The sequence below is a fragment of the Sciurus vulgaris genome (genome assembly GCF_902686455.1).
Source record: "Sciurus vulgaris genome assembly, chromosome: 2".
NCBI classification, from domain to species: Eukaryota; Metazoa; Chordata; class Mammalia; order Rodentia; family Sciuridae; genus Sciurus; species Sciurus vulgaris.
Genome location: NC_136462.1, coordinates 27,361,511 through 27,380,692, shown reverse-complemented (window position 1 = coordinate 27,380,692; position 19,182 = coordinate 27,361,511). Strand labels below are relative to the sequence as shown.

Sequence of the window (19,182 nt, the reverse complement as noted above, 5' to 3'; positions counted from 1 at the left end):
CTCCCTGAAAGGCTGGGAATGTGCGATCGTCACTGCCCAATAAAGTAGGCATTAGCTATAGGTGGCTATCGAGTTCTTGAAATGCTGCTAGTGCGACTGAAATTGAGTTTTCTCGTTTCATTAATTAATTTCATTTATTTTTGCTGTGGCGCTGGGGATCCAACCCAGGACCTCCCGCAAGCTAGGCAAAAGCGCGGCTCACTTAATGACACGGCTCTTCGTGGTGACTAGCTTTGGATAGCGCAGTTCCAGGACCGGCCTTGACCGGTGAGTAATCTTAAAGATTGCACTTAAAATGCGCCTGAATTCTTTTCACAAAAGAATTCTCTCTTTGCGAAGTCCCCCTCATGGACGGACCGAACGCATCTTCGGCCCGGCTCCCTCTTCTTTTCTAGCTGTTCCCGCGTCTTCACCGGGAAACTTCGCCAAGGGCTGGCAGGAGAAGTGCACCCATCGGACACCCACCGTCGTGGGCAGTGGCGGGGTTGCACGCGAGCCGAGCCCCGAAGGACATGAAATCATCCAACTCAAACACTGGCTGCGCCTCAGCCTCGAGCCGCACGGGCTCGGGGTCGTCGGGCAGGCAAGCAAGACAAGCAAGAGCCCGGGTGAAAACCGCCACCGCGCGTCCTCCCTCGTCCCTCCACGCCGGCCCGCGCGCAGGCCAGGCAGAGGCGGTCCCGATCCCCACCCGTAACTGCGTCGGCGCCGCCCACACGAGACGAGTCACGCCTCCTGCCGCCGGGGCTTCGGGTCGGCCCACCCCTGCCCCTGGAAACCCCGCCTTGAGGCCTGCACGCCGCCCAGGGCGCCGGGTCCCCTACAAAATGGCGGTGGGGCCTCGGCAACCAACAATCGAGACGCACGCCCGCCGCGGAGAGCGCAGGCCTCCGTGCGACGTCCCTTCCGGCGGAGGCAGGGAAAGGTGCGTCTCCCAGGGCCCCTCTAGGAGAAGAGCGCGCCATCTCCATGGTGCCGAGTCCTCCGAGCCGGGTCACGTGGCTGGCGACAGCCGTCGCGGAGGCCGGGGGAGGAGAAATGGGCGGGAGGCGGGGGGGATAGCTGGAGACCCGGCGGAGACGGGGTTGTCATGGAGCCGTGGGGCCGGGCTCGCGCATGCGCCACCTGACGCGCCGGGCCGGTCGTGGAGCAGCGACCCTGGCCCTAGGTGAGAAAGGGAGGGCTCGCCCGGGGGCAGGGGCAGGGATGGCGTGACCCGCGCGGGCTTGGGCGAGGAGCGCGGGGAAAGCAGGTGGGAGTAGGGGATGGGGAAGAGAAGCGGACAGCCAGGAGAACCGCGACTTTCGGGGGACCGAGGCCCGAGTGTTGGGAGCAGAGGGACGCACCACCCTTGCCCCCATTAAGTTGGTTTTCCGTGAGCGGCTGGCCTGCGTTGGAAAGGGACTCGCGGGCGAGGAGGGGACTGTGCGTGGGAAGGGGGCTTGTGCACGAAAAAGTGGGGTGAGTTCGTTAGGGCAGGTGGGCCCTGCTGTGCCCCTGGGGGCTTGGGCTGTGAGCAGAAGGCCTGGGAATGGGCAGGTGAGTGGGCACAAGAGGTGCTAACCGGGTGAGGGTCCTGGACCCCCAGTTAGGAGCTGTGTTCTGGGCCCGGGACGCAGGTGTGCTGCCCTTTCCGAACCCCTGCTGTCCCCCGCTTTGTTGGTTATTTCTCTCCAGTAGTCTGCTTGCTAGGCGTGATGCCAGGGTAGGGGTGTGGGGGAGAAAGCAGTAGTGCCAAGTAAGGAGTTGGTGTGAGTGGGTTGAGGGTAGTTCTGGTCCCGGCCCAGGCCAAAGCCAGGCTCCTTGTTATTACCCAGGCGCTGGCAGTACGCATTGCCTGGGCGTTTGCCCTGGGAGACTGGTGGTATGCCAGTCACAGCACAGTCCTAGGGTCTGCCCAGTTCTGCCCTGCTGAGCTGGCAGGCTGGTGGATGCCTGGAGGGTGCACATGCTGTCTGGCACAGATGCAGTGTGGGCTGGTGCACATGGAGAGGTGGGCACTGTTATTGTGAACTCTTTTTGCAGGAGAGGGTTATAAGGAAGTTCTCTAATCTGATCCCTTTGAAAGGTGAAGATGGAGAACGCCACACCTGGTTTCAAACACAGGAACATTTTATAGAATCGGATTTCAGGATCTTTGAAATAAATTTTCAGCCAAGTTGGGAATGGGAATGACTGTGAAGGGGAAGATGAATATTAAAGATTTAGGAAGATGGAGTTTTCCCCCCATTAAAATTCACAGATGTTCCCCCCAGAATGGTGTTTCTGAATATGCAGACCAAAAGAACGCAGTTCCAGAGAAAACCTAATAACGTATTTTTAATTCTATGGTTTTGTGGCTGCAATTTCTTTATTTTGTATGGCCTTGCCACTTTATTGTATTTAAGCTTCTGCTTTCACCTCACTCCTCTGTGCACACGTTATACACGTGACACAGTTTAAAAGCAACGTGAGCTCCCTGGAATGTTGTCAAGTATCTATAAAAGGAGAGAGCCAGGCTGCGTGTCAGACCCTTTCTTTGTAATTCTTGGGTCTCCTATTTATGATAAGCTTGAATCTCTATGGAGATTCTGAATTACACCAACTTTTAAGTTAGTTTGTGGGTTTGTCCCTGAGGTTTCACCTGAGAATAAAGGGTAGTTTGGATATCTGTTTCCTGCATGGGACCAGACCTGGAGGTTAGATCTAGAGGTGACCAGGTGTTTGAAAATGCAGAGTCTTGCCCTTCAAGCTGTTCAAGTATTTCGTTGACAGCAAAGCTGCTAGGGCTGCTGGAGACTCAGCAGGACAGAGATTGGTTGGAGTTTATTATTCTCTTGAATACCTCACATACTCATTGTTGGGCGCTGAGGTTGCAAAGATGAAAACACAACCCTTGAGGTCGAGGAGATGAATAATTAGACTCTAATGTAAGAAGTACAAAAATAGAAGTATGCACCTGCTAGAATTTTCTGTTTATATAAATTCATGTGTTTATTGATTAACCCTCCAATATGAATTTAGCATGTACTATCATCTGTGGAAATCTTTTGGACAATGCGTTACGTATACATCCGTAAAATGCCCAATTAGGGTCTACTCTAATTAGCTTAAATTAACCCTTCTAATGCAGAGTAGGGTACCTGGAGTCTGAGATGTTGGTAGAGCCTCTTCCCTGGCTGTACCAGGAGGCAAAGAGATGAGAGCCAGGGTGAGCTTAGTAATCTAGTTTCAACTCCTCCTCAGCTTGTGAGCCTCTAACTTTAAAATAATACCCAGGAGAAAAAGTCTGGCAACTTATTGAGGTTTTCAGACTTTGAGATTTTCATGACCCCTGGTTTGGGAAGGGCTGGTCGGGGATGCCATTGCCCTACTTAGTCCAGAACTTCATGGTGTGCTGTGTACACCTGGCTCTGATGTTAATGGCTCATTGATGCCCTGCTGAAGCCAATTTTACATTCTTTCCAACTGCCACCAACTCCCCAGGATCTAAAATTTTAAACCTTTGAACCCATTTGTCAGTGTTTCAGCATTTTGATGCTACAGTCAATATCCTGCAAGTTCTCAATGAGTCAGACTAAATCCCTGTGTGTTTTCTGTAGCTTCGTTGGTTACGCTCTGATAATACGGTAGCAAACTCAAGTTTCTTTTCCACGGCCTTGTCATGAGAACTGTAGAAGACTAAATTTGGATGCTTTCTCTAAAATACCTGTAAAATAATTCACATTTAGTAAGATAATGTGACATTTTGTCAGGTTCTTAATTAGTTACTGCTAACACGAGCTGCCTTGCTAAGCTGGATCAGCAGCCTGGTCAGACCCCCATCAGTCTGAAGACCCATCCACACGCTGTGTCTCCGTTCATTTTGAAGAAGTTCCTATTCATTTTTGGACAGTATTATTTAAGGAAAATTACACTGTGCATACTTGTTGGGTTTATACAAAAGAATCCTGATTTAATTAGAGATACAATTTTACATTTTAGTCTGCTTTTTATACTGGATTGTCCATGCTGTCAAACATCATAGCTGTCAAATTGACATTGCTTTTGCCTGGTGCTCTGCAAGATGTGACAGGGCCATTGTTCATCTTTTATGCACACAGGATTAAACGTGTGACCTGTGAAAGGGTACTTTATTTGACATGAATTGAGTGAGGAAGCCAGTCCCCCTTAAATGAGGTGTGAGGCCAAATAGTTTTTACTTGTAATTGTTTTTAAACCAGTTGGTGCTCCCTTCAGTCTGCTCCGACTGAATGCACAAGTGCGAGCCCGAGGTTGCTCTTAACCTTCTTTTTAACCTCATAGTGAATCCTTCCTCTGACATTCCTCACTCGATCTTATATTTGCAGAAATGTTCAGGCGTGCTCTTCAGGGTATTCCAGGCACAGTGCTGTGGGGCAGGGGACTCAAGTTTCTCTCCACTCAGGAGGACTGTGGACTGGAGTCATGAATGGACTGTGCATTCACACATCGCCAGGTCTTGCATACACCGCCTAGATTCATTATTATCAGTGTTTCTTCTGGCTCCCTGCTGTCTTTATGCCTGTGATGTCCTTTGTGCTCTTATCCCCGCCTTACAGCTCCCATCGTGGTGACTCAAATGTTTGTTAAAGGTTGAATGTTCTCAGCTTCTGCTGGCCCTTTGTTGGGCTGATTTGTCTCATTCTTGCACTGCGAGTCCAGGTCTGGCTATGCTGGGACTAGCTGTATGTCTGAGGCAAGCTTGGGTGTCTTCCCTGGTCTTCAGTCCTACATATGACTATGCGTATTCCTATTCATCATCTCTACTTGCTTCAGTCTCTAGGTGACCAAACTGAATAGCCTGGCCACCCCTGCCACTCCACCCAGCTCCCTACTGTGTCCTTTTGGGGCTCCCTAGCTTAGAAAATGGTACCATCAGCTACTCTCCACCCCCTCATACTAACCAAGTCCCATCAGGTCAGCTTCTTTCCCTTCTCATCTCCTCCAGGACCACCACTGAAATGATCCTGGACTGCCATGGTGGCCTCCCAATGATCTCAGGCCACTTCACCTGTCTCTGCTTTAGTCTCAGTTCTCATCAAAATCGCTTTTAAGAGTGCAGATCTGATCACGTTACTCTTCTGGATGATGTGACTCCCTTCAGTGATTCCCACTGTTAACACCGTCCCAGGCACTGCCTTTCTATCCCCCACTGCTCCCCATGGTCAGCGCCTGGCATTCTGTCCCTCTCCCTGTGATTTTGCTGCCATTCAGCTCTGAATATGCCAAGGTCCTTGTTCCTTTAGACTTCTCCCACTGCCTGAAACACGCCAGCACAATCCACTGGTCCCTTTTTACCTGGTTAGTCCTACTAACTCCTCATCCTTCAATCTGAGTTACGTGGCCCTTCTTTAGTCCCCCAGACTATTAGTCCTGACCCTTCATTTCTTTTATCAAAATAGTCATTACTTATGGGAGTCCTTGATTAATGCCTGCCTCTCTTTCTAGATCACAAACTCCAAGAAGAAAGTAAACATGTCTGTCCTGTTCACTCTATGTCCCCAGTCCTAAAAGAGTGCCTGATTTTTATAGTGAGCACTGATAAATATTTTTAAATGACTGATGGCAACTTATCTGAACCTCAACTTCCTCCTCTGTAAAATGGGATCACAACTAAAGAAAACATTATGAGACTAGTAAAATAACATTAATAGCAATATATGTTATGTATCTTTATATAATATAAGCACTTTATTATGTATGACATTATTTACATATAAAAGTGATTTTTTTGTTGTTTGTTTAATTTTGTGGTGCTGGGGATTGAACTCAGGGCCTTATTTATGCTAGGTAAGCACTCTGCCACTGAGTTATACTACACCCCTAAAAAACACTTTTTAAGCCCCCAAGTAGCGTGCATACATGTTGTTTTTACTCTCTTCAGTTCTTTATTCAAAGAACTAGGAAGTATACATGAACACTTATGTCCTGGGTGGTGGCAGTAGGTCAGGAGCCTGCAGATGCACGCCATTGGTTGATGTTACCTCTCCGCAGGGAGCAGGAGGGTGATGACTTGGTCACCCATTCCAAAAAGCCTAATCAAATGTGCTTTTGTTAGCAGCTCACAAAGCTTCCACTGAGTGTGGTTTGCGGGCCTTGGATTTGTAATGGAACTACAGGGCAGCAGAAGGACCGTGATCTCCTTTTGGGTGGAAGCCATTCTGTTTAGTAAACTTGAAGCTTTTGTCCACTGAAGCCGCTGAGAAGATACAGCAGAAGTGGGCGAGGCCTGTGTTCTTGACCCTGAACTTCATGCACTGTTTGGATCACCTGTTTCAGCTCCCCAGGCAGTGACTTCTTATGTAACTGTTTTTCTTAGGGCAATCCAGATGAAAAGAGTACCAGGAACTCGCTTCCAGCCTAATAAAACATGGAGAGGAAAATCCCATCCCGAGAGAGCCCCAGAAGACTCTCGGCCAAGCCAGGCAGAGGAACAGAGATGAAAAAAGGGACTCGTCAATTCGGCTTGGTGGCTGCAGAGTCAGATAAGGACTCTGGATTTTCAGGTTAAAAATATCTCATCCTTTCTACATGATAATGAATGATGTGCCTGAAAAATTTCCTCCCTAAAACTCATTTGTGTGATAAGAATGAGAAGCTTTAACACACAGGATAAATGACTATCTGATCTCTTAAAATGGTCATTCTGATTCCATATGGCAGGATATCAGTCAGAGTCACTGTGGGATTAGTGCTGAAAGAGTGATTTGACATCTTTTTTTCAACTTAGGCTCTCAACTTTATCTTTTGTGGTGCTGAGCATGGAGCCCAGGGCCAGGCACATGCTGGGCAAGCACTCTACTGCTGAGCTACGTCCCAGTTCAAGACTCTCCACCTCCAATCTTACATTTCCAACTGCTGCAGATGATTGCTGGAAAAAATATTTGAAGGCTCAATTCCATTATGTCAGCTCCTTTTTCACAGGAACATGGCAGGGAGAAAGTACTACTGCTTGTTATGACCATGTAACAAATTTGGTCTACCAGTTTAAAAGTAGGGCTGTCAGGCATCACTTAATGAGAGGACTTGTCCTGGGAAATTCGTCCTTAGGTGATTTCATCATTATGTGAATACTGAAGAGTACATTTACACAAACCTAGATGGTAGAGCCTACTACACACCAAGGCTGCACAACTATGTCCTCCAGAATTGACCAAACCATTGCTGTGTGGTACATGGCTACAATTTGTTGAGGTAACTTTTTTACTAAGAAAGATATTTTTTTATTTTTAAAAAGTGCCCTCCTCCCAACAATCTTTCCTTCCCAATATGTCATTTGGTATTTGGTCTGTGAGCCACCCGCTCAATCCTACCCTTAGGTATCTATTAGACAAGAAAGTGGAGAAGTTTTCTTCACTAGCTTGTCTTAAACCTAATCCAAAAGGACTTGCTACATCCCTTGTGAATCTCCTAATTTTTGCTGAGGCTTCTTTTCATTTCCAGGTCCAAGGGAGTGGCTTGAACTACCTCAAATGTTGAACTGGTGTCAACATTTTTGGCTCAGAGAATGGAGATGCCATATTTTGGGCTGAATCAGCATCCTGAGAGTGAAACCTGCTCTAGGGGAAGAGTTATATCATCCAAGTTCCCAGAGACAAATCCATCAGTTTGTTATTTCCTCATGTATAGTGAGAAAGGCAGCTTTTAGGAATACTAGAACTTTCCCATCCTGAGATTGATGTGTTCTCACCTCATCGTTATGCTGAAAAGAAGCCCAAGTATAAATAGACCATTACTCAGAGAGGGCAGGGCACTGACCGAGGGATTAGAATAAGAAGAATTAGTTGCCTGGCAGGGCAGCCCAGCAAAGGCTGAGCCAACTGCAGCCTTGGGGTTTTTCTTTTCCGTCTCAGAGCGCTGTTTCCCAGTCTGGCCTGGTTGTCAGGCTCACTGGCAGCATTCATTAAAACGCTGACCCTCAGACCCTCTCCTGGAGATGCTGATTCTGAGGGACGGGGAAGGCCTTGGGATGTGGGGTTTTAAAACAAGTATCTCTGGCATATAATCAGTCAGGTTTGGGAAACTTTCCCCTTTTTCTTTTAAAATCATGTTTGCTTTTGTCTGGTTTTCATATCATGGAGGTAATACGTGCTCATTGTAGAAGCTTAGAAAAGTCAAAGAATAAACATTAGCCACAGTTTTATTATCTAATTCCCAGAGCTGTTGACATTATAGTACTTTTTTCAAGCCAGTACTTCATCAAGCCAGTTCTTTTAATAAGCCCTGTGTTATTCTGACATAGAGTGGTATTAAAAATAATCAAACTCCTTATGCCCTACCAAGTGGCCCTAGTGAAAGCCTCCAGCCACTCCTAGGCCCGGTGCCAGTGATTTTGTCACTGCCAGTTATCTTGGAGTGTGATGAAAAACCAAGATAATGATTCATTTTAATTATTTTTCCAATTTTATATTTTGAAACATTTCAAATCTATACAAAGGTGCTGGGCATGGTGGCACACACCTGTAATCCCAGCTACTCAGGAGACTAGCCAGGAGAACTGCAAGTTCAAGGGCAGCCTAGACAACTTAATGAGACCCTCTCTTAAAATAAATAAATAAAAAGGAAGCAGGTGTTTGTTGTTCAGTGGTAGAGCACTCCTGGGCTCAGCTCCAGTCCAGGAGAGGGGGTCCATATAAAAGCCAGTGAATATCTCACAAGAAAGATGTTTTTGCTCCAATTTACTGGGTGTAATCATTTTTCCATATATACTGTATCTTTTTCTTTTGGTCTCTCTCTCTCTCTCTCTCTCTCTCTCTCTCTCTCTCTCTCTCTCTCCATATATACACACACACAGCCTGATCTATTTGAGTTTCAAACATTTGACATATAATACTTCAGTGTGAATCCCCTAAAAATAAGGACATTCTGCCAGACATGGTGGTGCATTCCTGTAATCCCAGCAACTCAGGAGACTGAGGGAGGAGAGTTGTAAGTTCAAGACCAGCCTTGGCAACTTAGCTAGATCCTCAGCAGCTTAGTGAGACCCTGTCTCAGAATTTTAAAAAAGAGAGGGGAGACTGGGGATGTAGCTCAGTGAAGTACCCCGGTTCACTCCCTGGCACCTTTTTGAGTATCATGATGAATTCATGGGATTCTTTTGTTATTCAGCTTGTCAGTTCATTAATATCATTATTTCTAATACATTGTCCCAAATTTGGTCAGTGGGAGTCCCATCTAGGTAGCCCCTGTGTCTTTTTGACATTCCCGTTAGTGTTTGAGCACCTCTTCGCTTTCTAGGACAATAAGCTGTCCAGACTCATCTTGTACCTTCCCTGCCAAAGTCTTGGAATCAGCTGTTTCCAAGCTGCGCAGGAGCCCCTGCTTTCCTTCATATGCAGAATGGCATTTAGAAATAAGATCCAGGTATGGGGTGCACAGTGCTGCTGGCATCACTTGTTTCTGGCTTAATAGTTCTTAGCTGGAGGAGCACTTTTGGATTACTTTGCTCTATGAAAATACACCTACCTAGGAAAGAGGTAAATTAGTTCAGTTGGATCAAGGGTAGGACCCAGACACGCATAATTTTTGAGAAGTATCACTGGAGATTCTTAATCATACTTCTGTTGAATGTCCTGATTGAAGTCTTTGCCATGCTGCAGAAAATGAAATTGTTGATAGTTGCACTCATTTAAGTAACATTTACCCTCCGGTCCTACCTTATCGGATTATCCTGAGACTCTTGAGGAGCAGTTCTCATAATCGCAGACGCCTTTTGGTTTACTCTAGCAGGTATCTAACCACATCCTTTTTGTACAGAGTTTCCACAGGGGCCCTTGTTCCCTTTGCCTTGTAGAGCACCCTTCTTTCACTCATTGTGAAGGATCCCGGGTGCTTAACGGGGTAGAAGGGAACAATAGAGAAGAGAAACATTTAAACTTTGGCTTTGACAAACTAATCCAGAATTTTACAATTGGAAAATTCAGGAAGAAGCTATTTTAATTTCAGCATGGATGTAAATTAGAGATTAACAGATTTTTTTTTTTTTTTTTTGCGGTGCTGGGGATTGAACCCAGGGCCTTGTGCTTATGAGGCAAGCACTCTACCAACTGAGCTATCTCCTCAGCCCCAGTTTTTTTTTAATCGTATATTGTCTAGTGCCCAGAACCTCTTAATTCTTAATCTGCCTGGGGTTACACACTCTTCTCAGCATCAGATTCTTGAAAGTAATGGACAACTTTGAAGCCTTCAACTCATTTCTCTGTAGACTTTCACGTGAACTCTGACAGGGGTTTTTGTCTTTAAGAGAGGAAGGAAGGAAGTCAGGAACAGTGGTTCTGAATCTTTTGGAGTTGGAGGGATAATTATGGAGGTCATGGACAATCCAATGAAAGCTAAAGCCACAGAAAAATGGACAAAAATACCTATTGCAGATATTCCTTTTCATTTCAGGGGTCCATGTACCTTAGGAGCTGGGTTTAGAGCCCTAGCTTAGAGTCTAAGTGAACTAACCATTCTTCTGCCCACCAGATGGGAGCTCAGAATGTCTGAGCTCTGCGGAGCAGATGGAGTCCGAGGACATGCTGAGCGCCTTAGGCTGGAGCAGAGAAGACAGGCCACGGCAGAGCTCCAAAGCTGCAAGCAATGCCTTCCCTACACTGTCGCCCATGGTCGTCATGAAGAATGTTCTGGTCAAGCAGGTGAGGAGGAGGGATGTGGCCTAAAATCTTTGCCGATGAAAGTTTCTGAACATCCTGCATACAAACTCCCCATCCTCCAAGGAGCAATTTCAGAGAGAGACACTAGAACCACACCAATGTGTACTTCTGTCCTGGGTAGAGTTTGTTACCTTTCAACTACTGACACTGTAAAAATAGGAGCACGGGAGGCTGGTGATGGAGGTCAGTGGTAGAGCACTTGCTTAGCATGTGTGAGGCTCTGGATTGATTCCCAGCACTGAGGGGGAAAAAAATTTACAAGTTTGAGACAGATAAAAAATGAGGTGTTTTTGCTTTTTACTTTGTTTTCTTCAGTGCTGGGGATGGAACTCAGGGCTTTGCACATGCTAAATAAGTAAATAAGTGCTGTACCACTGAGCCACACCCCAGCCCTTTTTATTTTATTTTGAGACAAAGTCTTGCTACATTGCCCAGGCTGGCCTTGAACTTGTAATCCTCTTGCCTCGACCTCCCAAGCAACTGAGATTACAGGCTTGTGCCACTGCTCCTGACCTTATTTCTGTGTTTATAGTTTATCCAAAGGGTCCTTAAGTGCTTTACTCATATACAAAGGAACCAAGCCAAAATGTCATCACTTCACTGGTACATTCTAACATATGGCAGAGTCTAGGGTAAAAACAAAATTTGATTTTGTCCTGGGAATTTGGAAATGTAAGACATTTATTTGTTTTAGAAGCAGAGGCAATTCCATATTTTTGTCACATTCTGAGCATTTTCTTAGTAATCAAGCCAAAGCCATGGCATTAGTGACACGGCAGCTCTTCACTTTGAGAACGGCTATAACAACAGTCCACATGGCTTTTTGCAGAGATGAAAAAATTCAGTTTGGGGATTTATTGCATAACTATGCATATTATGTGATTATTATCTAGATATGAAAGAAAAGATGTGGATGAAAATCTAAGTTAAGCTCCAGTGTTTGAAACTGAGAAGTCAATCATACAAATTTGGTGAAGTTAGAGTAGAGAAGTTCAAGGAATGGAAAAGATTGAGGTAAACTGAAGAACATTTAAACTTGCCCTCTGTTTTCTGAAAATATCTTAGAGCTCTTGCATGGAGGCATTGATGAGGCTACTTAAAGATCGTGGAGTTTGATCTTTCCATGTATGTCGGAGGTTAGAAGAACATGTCTCTGGCATGTCAGGAACCTCAGTGTCTTAACTGTTACCTCTTATTTCTGAGGAACACAAACTGAGTTTCAACAAGGTAGCCCGGGGTGTCCTGAAAGGAGTTTTGCTCGGTAAGCCACGTCTCAGCTGGAATCTCAGCTCTCTGTATTGAAAGGAAAAGAAAATAAAGACAGGAAGGAAGTGGCACCCAGATGAAATTGTCCTGACCCCCCGGGGCTGCCTGAGCTTTCTCCCAGCTCTTCTCTCCTCTGTCACTCCTTGTGTGGCCCTGTTTAAGCCTTCTTTGTGGCAGGCCGGGTGGCTGGCAGCTCCGAGGCTGCGAGCAGCCCACACCAGGAGTAAGTAGGCTTTTTCAGCAGAGCCACATTCTTCAGACAAAGAGACCTGCTGGCAAGGCTGCTGGGCTCCATCGGGAAATAGGAGGCTTGGGGACAGGCTGGCCTCCTGGAGTAGTCTAGGAGTTTTGTTCAGTTTTTGTTTCTAAACATTTTAGAATCTAGCACTTTTTAAAAACAACAATATGATTTAAAACCTCTGTATGCTGTATGGTATTTTAAGGATCGCTGCTCGGTTCTAGAGCTTCTCCTCTGGACTGATTCCAGGTCTCCAGGCATCAGTGTGCTGTTGCCACAGTCAGGTGCCACGGACTTGGTTTCTTCATCTCAGACGTGAAGGCTTACTGCGAAATGATGCTGAGGTCCCGTCCAGGGCCACGCTTCTGTTCTGTGTTCCCTCAGGTGACATGAATTGAATTTAGAAATTTGTAAAAGCTGGTAACTAGAAGAAATTAACAGCAACATTAGGAAGAACAGTTCAGGAAACTCATCTTGGGAGAGCAGTGTTTGGGATATGCAGGGATAGCCTGGAGTTGTGCTTCCAACTGAGCTAATGAGGGTGATCTTTCAAAAGACCTGTGTTTTAGATCTCCTCTAAGACAAAACTGTGGTTTCTAGGACTGCCATTTCTTGCTTTCCTCCTTCCCAGACATTTGGTTACCAAGAGGGCTCGAGAATGGGCTGTCCAGATGGTCCCACCCTTTGCACTGGAGAGGAGTTGTAGTTGGGCTAATGTTCCTGGCCCGGCGTGCAGGAGCAGAATGTGTGTGGAATCCATAGGTGCTCCAGATAAATCAGGTGCCACTACCTGACCACCAAGGCTGGGAACCTCTGAGGCCCACTCTGCCCAGCTTCATCTACACTGGGATCTTTGGGACCAGACTGGAGCTGGTTGACTTTCCAATATTAGAGACAAGTAATCACGTACTTCTCTGTTAGGTTTCTTCTGAATCAGTACTTTAATTAAAAATAAAATATATAATTGAGGAGTAATATAATAAAGACAGGACAGCCTTTGGTTAAGGTGGGTCTTAGAGGCAGGCAGAGGGAACCCTCTGCGTCACTTAGTAGCTTGGTGACTAAGCAAGTTATACCAACCTTCTAAGCCTCCGTTTTCTATTTATGAAGGGAAGTGGTCACTGATGGGGTTACTGCAGGGATTAAACGAGGTGACACATTAAAACACGGCTCACAGTGCCAGCCTGTTGTAGCCACCAGCACATCGTACCTGTTACCGTTTTAAGTGGCTTTATAAACGGGCCCACAGGTGCCTAATAGGTCACGACTCATGTGACTGAAAGTTGTTTCCAGGTAGGAGGTTCCAGGCAGAACCGAATGAAGACAGATCTTGGTGTAAAGTCACACGTAGTCTTGAGATTAGCACATTTTAACTTACGTGAGGAAATGGTACTGTCCACATTTTTATTGTCTTGGCTACTTCACTGTCCTACGATTTCTTTTCCTGAGTGATAGCACTTGAAGAAAAAACAGATATTTCCTCAAGTTTTCCCTTAGGAAAAGTTCTTTAAAAGTGTGCTGTCCGGCGCAGAGCTTTCCAGCCCCTTCCCCGCCGCGGGAGGGCGCCGGGCCTGGACACCGGCTACACACGTGAGTGCCGCCCGCCCGGCCCGGCCCCGCGCCTCCTGAGTAAGCGGCTCTCTTCCTTGCTTGCAGGGCGGCAGCTCGTCCCACCTCCAGTCGTGGACTGTCCAGCCTTCCTTTGAGGTGATCTCGGCACAGCCACAGCTCCTCGTCCTTCACCCACCCGTGCCGTCTCCCGTCAGCCCCAGTCACGCCAGTGAGAAAAAATCAGACTCCAGAAACTACTTGCCCATTCTGAATTCTTACACCAAAATAGCCCCACACCCTGGCAAAAGGGGCCTTTCCCTCAGCCCAGAAGAAAGAGGAGCAAGTGGAATGCAGAAGAAAATCTGTACCGAGAGACTGGGGCCTGGCTTGTCTTCCAGCGAGCCATCCAAGACTGGCGCAGCACCCTCCAGTCCCTCTGCTCCGGCCCCAGCCAGTGCCAAACTCGCTGAGGACTCGGCTCTGCAGGGTGTGCCCTCCCTGGTGGCAGGTGGAAGTCCACAGACTCTTCAACCCGTGTCCAGCAGCCACGTGGCTAAGGCGCCCAGCCTGACCTTCGCGTCCCCTGCCAGTCCTGTCTGTGCGTCAGACAGTACTCTGCATGGCTTGGAGAGCAGCTCTCCCCTCTCACCGCTGTCCGCCAATCATAGCTCACCCCTGTGGGCTGCAGAGCATCTCTGCCGCAGCCCGGATCTCTTTTCCGAGCAGCAGCAGAGCAAACACAGGCGCTTTCAGAACACCCTGGTAGTCCTACACAAGTCTGGTTTGCTGGAGATCACTTTGAAAACCAAGGAGTTGATTCGTCAGAACCAGGCAACTCAGGTGGAACTAGATCAGTTGAAAGAGCAAACCCAGCTGTTCATAGAGGCCGCCAAGAGCAGGGCTCCTCAGGCTTGGGCCAGGCTGCAGGCATCTCTGACACCTGGGTCCAGTCACTCTGGCAGCGACCTGGAAACATTCTCTGATCACCCAGACATATAGCCCAGGAAGCATGTCCTCCAGAGATTTAGTGATTCTTTTAATTCTTGCTGTTCCCTGCATCTGTGTCCCCAAGCTTATTTAAGAACTCTTCCTCCTAACTCACTCATGAAGCCATGTGCTAACCCGCAGCTGCTGTTTTCACCTGTGGTCTGTGCACAGGTCATGTATGTCTCTGCCATTGAGGACCTCCAGTTCCAAGTGTCTTTTAGTCCCTTTTCCTTAGCCTGAAAGCACGTAACTGGATCGCAGGGCAGAGCAAGGGAGATGATTGTGTGGGACTCTCCTGTCACCTCCCTCCAACCCACTCGCTACCAGATCAGGGGTGTGCCATAACATGGATGAGCAGAGTGGCACCTGTCGAGTCAGGGAGTAGGCGACACAAGGATCCCTTCATAGATCCTCCCTTGAGTGTCTTAGTCACAGAGAAAAATAAGAGGAGGTGTACTGCCTCCCACAGGCATGGAGCCAGCGGGGCGAAACCAAAAGCCTTGAGGCCCGGGCTGCATCTGGATGCCAGCAGTGGATCGTGAGAAGCTCTGTTTGCTTAGACTGGAAAGTGGGGGAAGGGTGGTACAGTTGACTCAGACACTTTCATCACAAGCCAGATTTCACTTGAACACGTGGGCAGAATACTTCAGATGCTTAAGGTATGGAATGAGTTCAGTACCATCTGGAATTGTAGTTGATAAACTGCTTTTTTTTTTTTTCCCCCACTTAGAGACTAAAGAAAATAGACAAGGCCAGCATCTCTTGGTCCGCAGCTGGAAGATTCTGGTTGCTCACACTTTGTTAAAACAGTGCCACCTGTTTTGTATCTGAGAAGCTCAAGGATAGGTTTGGTGTTCCTGAGTGCTAAAGTTTTTTTTCCCTCTTTTTCTCTTTGTTTTTGTAAGAGAGGGAATAAGTGATTTTGCTTGTAAAATTTGAATTAAATAAAACCTTCCTGAGGTTGCGATCGTGACCGTAAGTTGGGAAGCATTCCTCCTACCCACTTTCTTTTCCTATCTCGAGTTTCCCTCTGTCCCCTGGTGTGATGAGCAAGTATGGAGCAGTCTGTGTCCCTTCCATGCATTGGATGTTGGCAGCAGAGCCAGAGGCAGGATGCTGCTCTGACACTCAACTCAAGAAGAATGGGAGGCGGGGGAGATAGCTCAGTGGGTAGAGTGCTGGCCTCGCAAGCACAAGGCTCTGGGTTCAATCCCCGGCACCCCCCCAAAAAAAAAAAAAGAGTGGGATGGGAATCTCCAGGTGATGAGTGGTCTTCAGCCTTAGTGTATCAACACCTGGAGTCTAAACATTTCAAAGATCTTACTCCTCATTTAAAAATTTCATCCTCTTGAAAATCTTGTTGTTAATAAATTACCTTAATAAGTTCTTATGACCAGCTTCACCTTTTTTGCAAAGGAGACGTCCTTGAGCTTTACTAAGCCCAGAAGTCCAGGCTAATACTTACTAGGCAGTCATAACATCGTTTAGAAATGCTAAGGCTTCAGATTGCCTAATACTGTGGTCACAAATGTACAATTTAGATACGACTGATTTAGAAATAAATCAGACTCTGATCAACCTGCCATTTGCTTTCTGAAAGAATTTCCAAAACCAGAGCAGATGTGTCTCTAAGCAGACTCAGCTCCATAATATTTTCCTCTTGGCCCACCCATTGCCTCCTCTGAGTCTCTATGGTCCTGTAGGCACTCTGCTCTGCACCATGCTAGGGAGCTTCCTGTTTGGCAGCATATGTTTGGCAGCAAAGCTATAGAGACAGGTGCATTCAGACAGCCTGGGCACCAGTCATGAGTCTTACTGAGTGTCAAAAATCTGAAAACACTTGCTGAGAACCAAATGTATTCCACTCGAAAAACCCTCTGTGGAGCTGTAAGCCCCTTGGACTCTTCTTCCTAGACTAAGTCCACAGTTCCCTTCCTATCACTGTAAAAGAGGAGGAAAGCCTTCATCTGTCCTTACTGCTGAGTGGCAGGGAGAGGCAGCCCCCACCTCCAGGTCCCCTGTGATCTTGCAGCTAGAGCTGGAAGTCTCTAGGCACTTAGCATGGATGTTCTTTCCCTAATTGAACTGGAAGTAGATGAACCCAAGTAGAGAAGCTAGATCTTGGAAGGAAGTGTCCATTGAGGCCAGCAGCCAGATCAGCAAATGGAGGAAGCTTGGACATAACCAGAAGATCTCCGTGGGTTGCACCAGGCTGTAAGTAGTAATGGCCTTAGCGCTGCTTGATGTCATTTGGTATGAAGTGCGTGGCATAACTACTGTTTTCTAAAAGTGAGGAGTCAGTGTTAGCTCAGGTCAGCCCTTAAGAGAACTTCTGGCAGATTTTATTGGCAATATTGAAACATCTAGAAAAAGTTTCTGATTGAATTGGTTATGGAAATGGAATTCAATGACATTTGTAATTTATTACACTGCTTTTTATCAATTATAGTATTGTCTGACTTCTCTATTATAATTCTTTTCAGCAGTAAAGTAATTTGTGCATAAATTGAAGTGATTTTCCAGCTATGAATTCTGTAAGTTAGGAATTTATTTACCAAATGTGAATTATTTTGAGAAAGTATGAAGTTATGTAGAAATTGACTGTGAATGTCAGAGAAAAATAAAAGTCACTTGAAAACTGTTAGGCCATTTTGCTTTATAACTGCTTAAAATTAGAGTGAAATCTAGAGCAAACATTTGAATTGATGTAAATCAAACGTGGATACTCATGTTATTAGAGAATTTCAGGATTGGACCTTGAATATGTGGAAATTCATTGTTCAGCCCTTCACCAGTGTAAGTGTAAAAGGAAATGCAGGCAGTCTTAAGGATGAGTGGCCCATTGCTCTCCGGGGCTCGCAGGGTTATGCTGCAGTGTTTGGGAGGAGGGAGAGGAGGATACAATCCAGTGATTTCTTTCTTTTTAAATTTGTTCTTTTTAGATATACATGACAGTAGAGTGTTTGGGTGTTTTTTTGTTTTTGTTTTTGCTTTTCTTTTTGGTACCAGAGACTGAACCCAAGGTCACTTAACCACCAAACCACATCCCCAGCTCTTTTTTTATTTTATTTTATTTTTGGTGGGGGTATTGGGGATTGAACTCAGGGGCACTCAACTACTGAATCACATCCCCAGCCCTATATATATGTTTTTTAAGTTCTAGGTGGGCACAATACCTTTTTTTATTTTTTTATTTTTTATTTATTTATTTATTTTTTTGCGGTGCTGGGAATTTGAACCCAGGGCCTTATGCTTGTGAGGCAAGCACTCTACCAACTGAGCTATATCCCCAGCCCTATTTTTTTATTTTTCTGTGGTGCTGAGGAGCTGAGGATCAAACCCAGGGCTTCACACCTGCTAGGCGAGCGCTGTACCACTAAGCCATAACCCAAGTCCCCCAGCCCTATTTGGTATTTTATTTAGAGACAGGGTCTCACTGAGTTGCTTAACGCCTTCAATGCTGAGTCTGACTTTGAACTTGTGATCCTCCTGCCTCAGCCTCCCAAGGCTCTGGGATTACCGTGCTCCCCCATGCCCGGCCAGAAGAGTGTATTTTGACATATTATACATACATGGAGTATAACTTATACTAATTAGGATTCCATTATTTTATTTTATTTTTTTTTTACTTGTAGATGGACACAATACCTTTTTTTTTTTTTTTTTAATGTGGTACTGAGAATCGAACCCCATGCCTCACAGTTGCTAGGCAAGTGTATAACTTACTCTAATTAGGATTCCATTTTTTTATTTTATTTTTTTTTACTTGTAGATGGACACAATACCTTTTTTTTTTTTTTAATGTGGTACTGAGAATCGAACCCCATGCCTCACAGTTGCTAGGCAAGCGCTCCACCACTGAGCCACAACCCCAGCCCCTAGGAGTCCATTCTTATGGTTGGACATGATGTGGAGTCACACTGGTCGTATATTCATATCTGAACACAGGAAATTGAGGTCCCATTCATTCCACCGTCTTTCCTATTCCTATCCCCCACTCCCTTCCCTTCATTCCTCTTGGCAATCCAGTGATTTCTTCCATCTGACCTGACATTTCACAAATAAAACTTTAAAACGACAAAACTACTCTGGTCGTATTTGGGGATAATCCCGAGTCACATTAGGTGGTTTTTCTGCAACCGGTGTGCTTAGCAGGTTCATCTCGGGCCTCCCTTGGTCCTGCTCGCTTAGGCTCTGCTCCCTGTCGAGGCCTGCTGAGAGGCTCTCCAGGGAGAAATGGTGTCCCCCCTGCTTCCTATGCTAGTTGGGAGCCCCTTTCTGGGGTTTTTAAGACACTAGGAATAAAAAATCTTATCATAATTCAAAGGCCTCGAGGGTTGTCACAGCCTGTCAGTCTTAAGCATTATTTCTGTTTTACGGAATTGTATAAGTGACTTATGACTGGAATAGAAATGGGTGGATCCCGGCAACTCAGGAGGCTAAAGCAAAGAGGATCACAAGTTCCAGACCAGCCTCAGTAACTTG

The 19,182-nt window shown here is 46.2% G+C and overlaps 1 protein-coding gene across 4 annotated transcripts; it reads left to right on the top strand.

Annotated features, from left to right (window-relative positions):
* Nucleotides 1-792: 792 nt before the first annotated feature.
* CIPC (CLOCK interacting pacemaker) lies at nt 793-15,670 on the top strand. Of its 4 annotated transcripts, none has more exons than XM_079127461.1 (4): nt 793-925; nt 6,320-6,506; nt 10,468-10,637; nt 13,816-15,670. In XM_079127461.1, exons 2-4 carry the CDS (start codon nt 6,371-6,373, stop codon nt 14,707-14,709), a joined length of 1,200 nt encoding a protein of 399 aa, XP_078983587.1. In that variant the 5' UTR covers nt 793-925; nt 6,320-6,370; the 3' UTR covers nt 14,710-15,670. The 4 variants fall into 4 exon arrangements, with proteins under 4 accessions (XP_078983587.1, XP_078983585.1, XP_078983588.1 ...); XM_079127459.1 differs by lacking the exon at nt 793-925 and adding an exon at nt 1,016-1,168; XM_079127462.1 differs by lacking the exon at nt 793-925 and adding an exon at nt 1,211-1,364.
* The last annotated feature ends 3,512 nt before the right edge of the window (nt 15,671-19,182 follow it).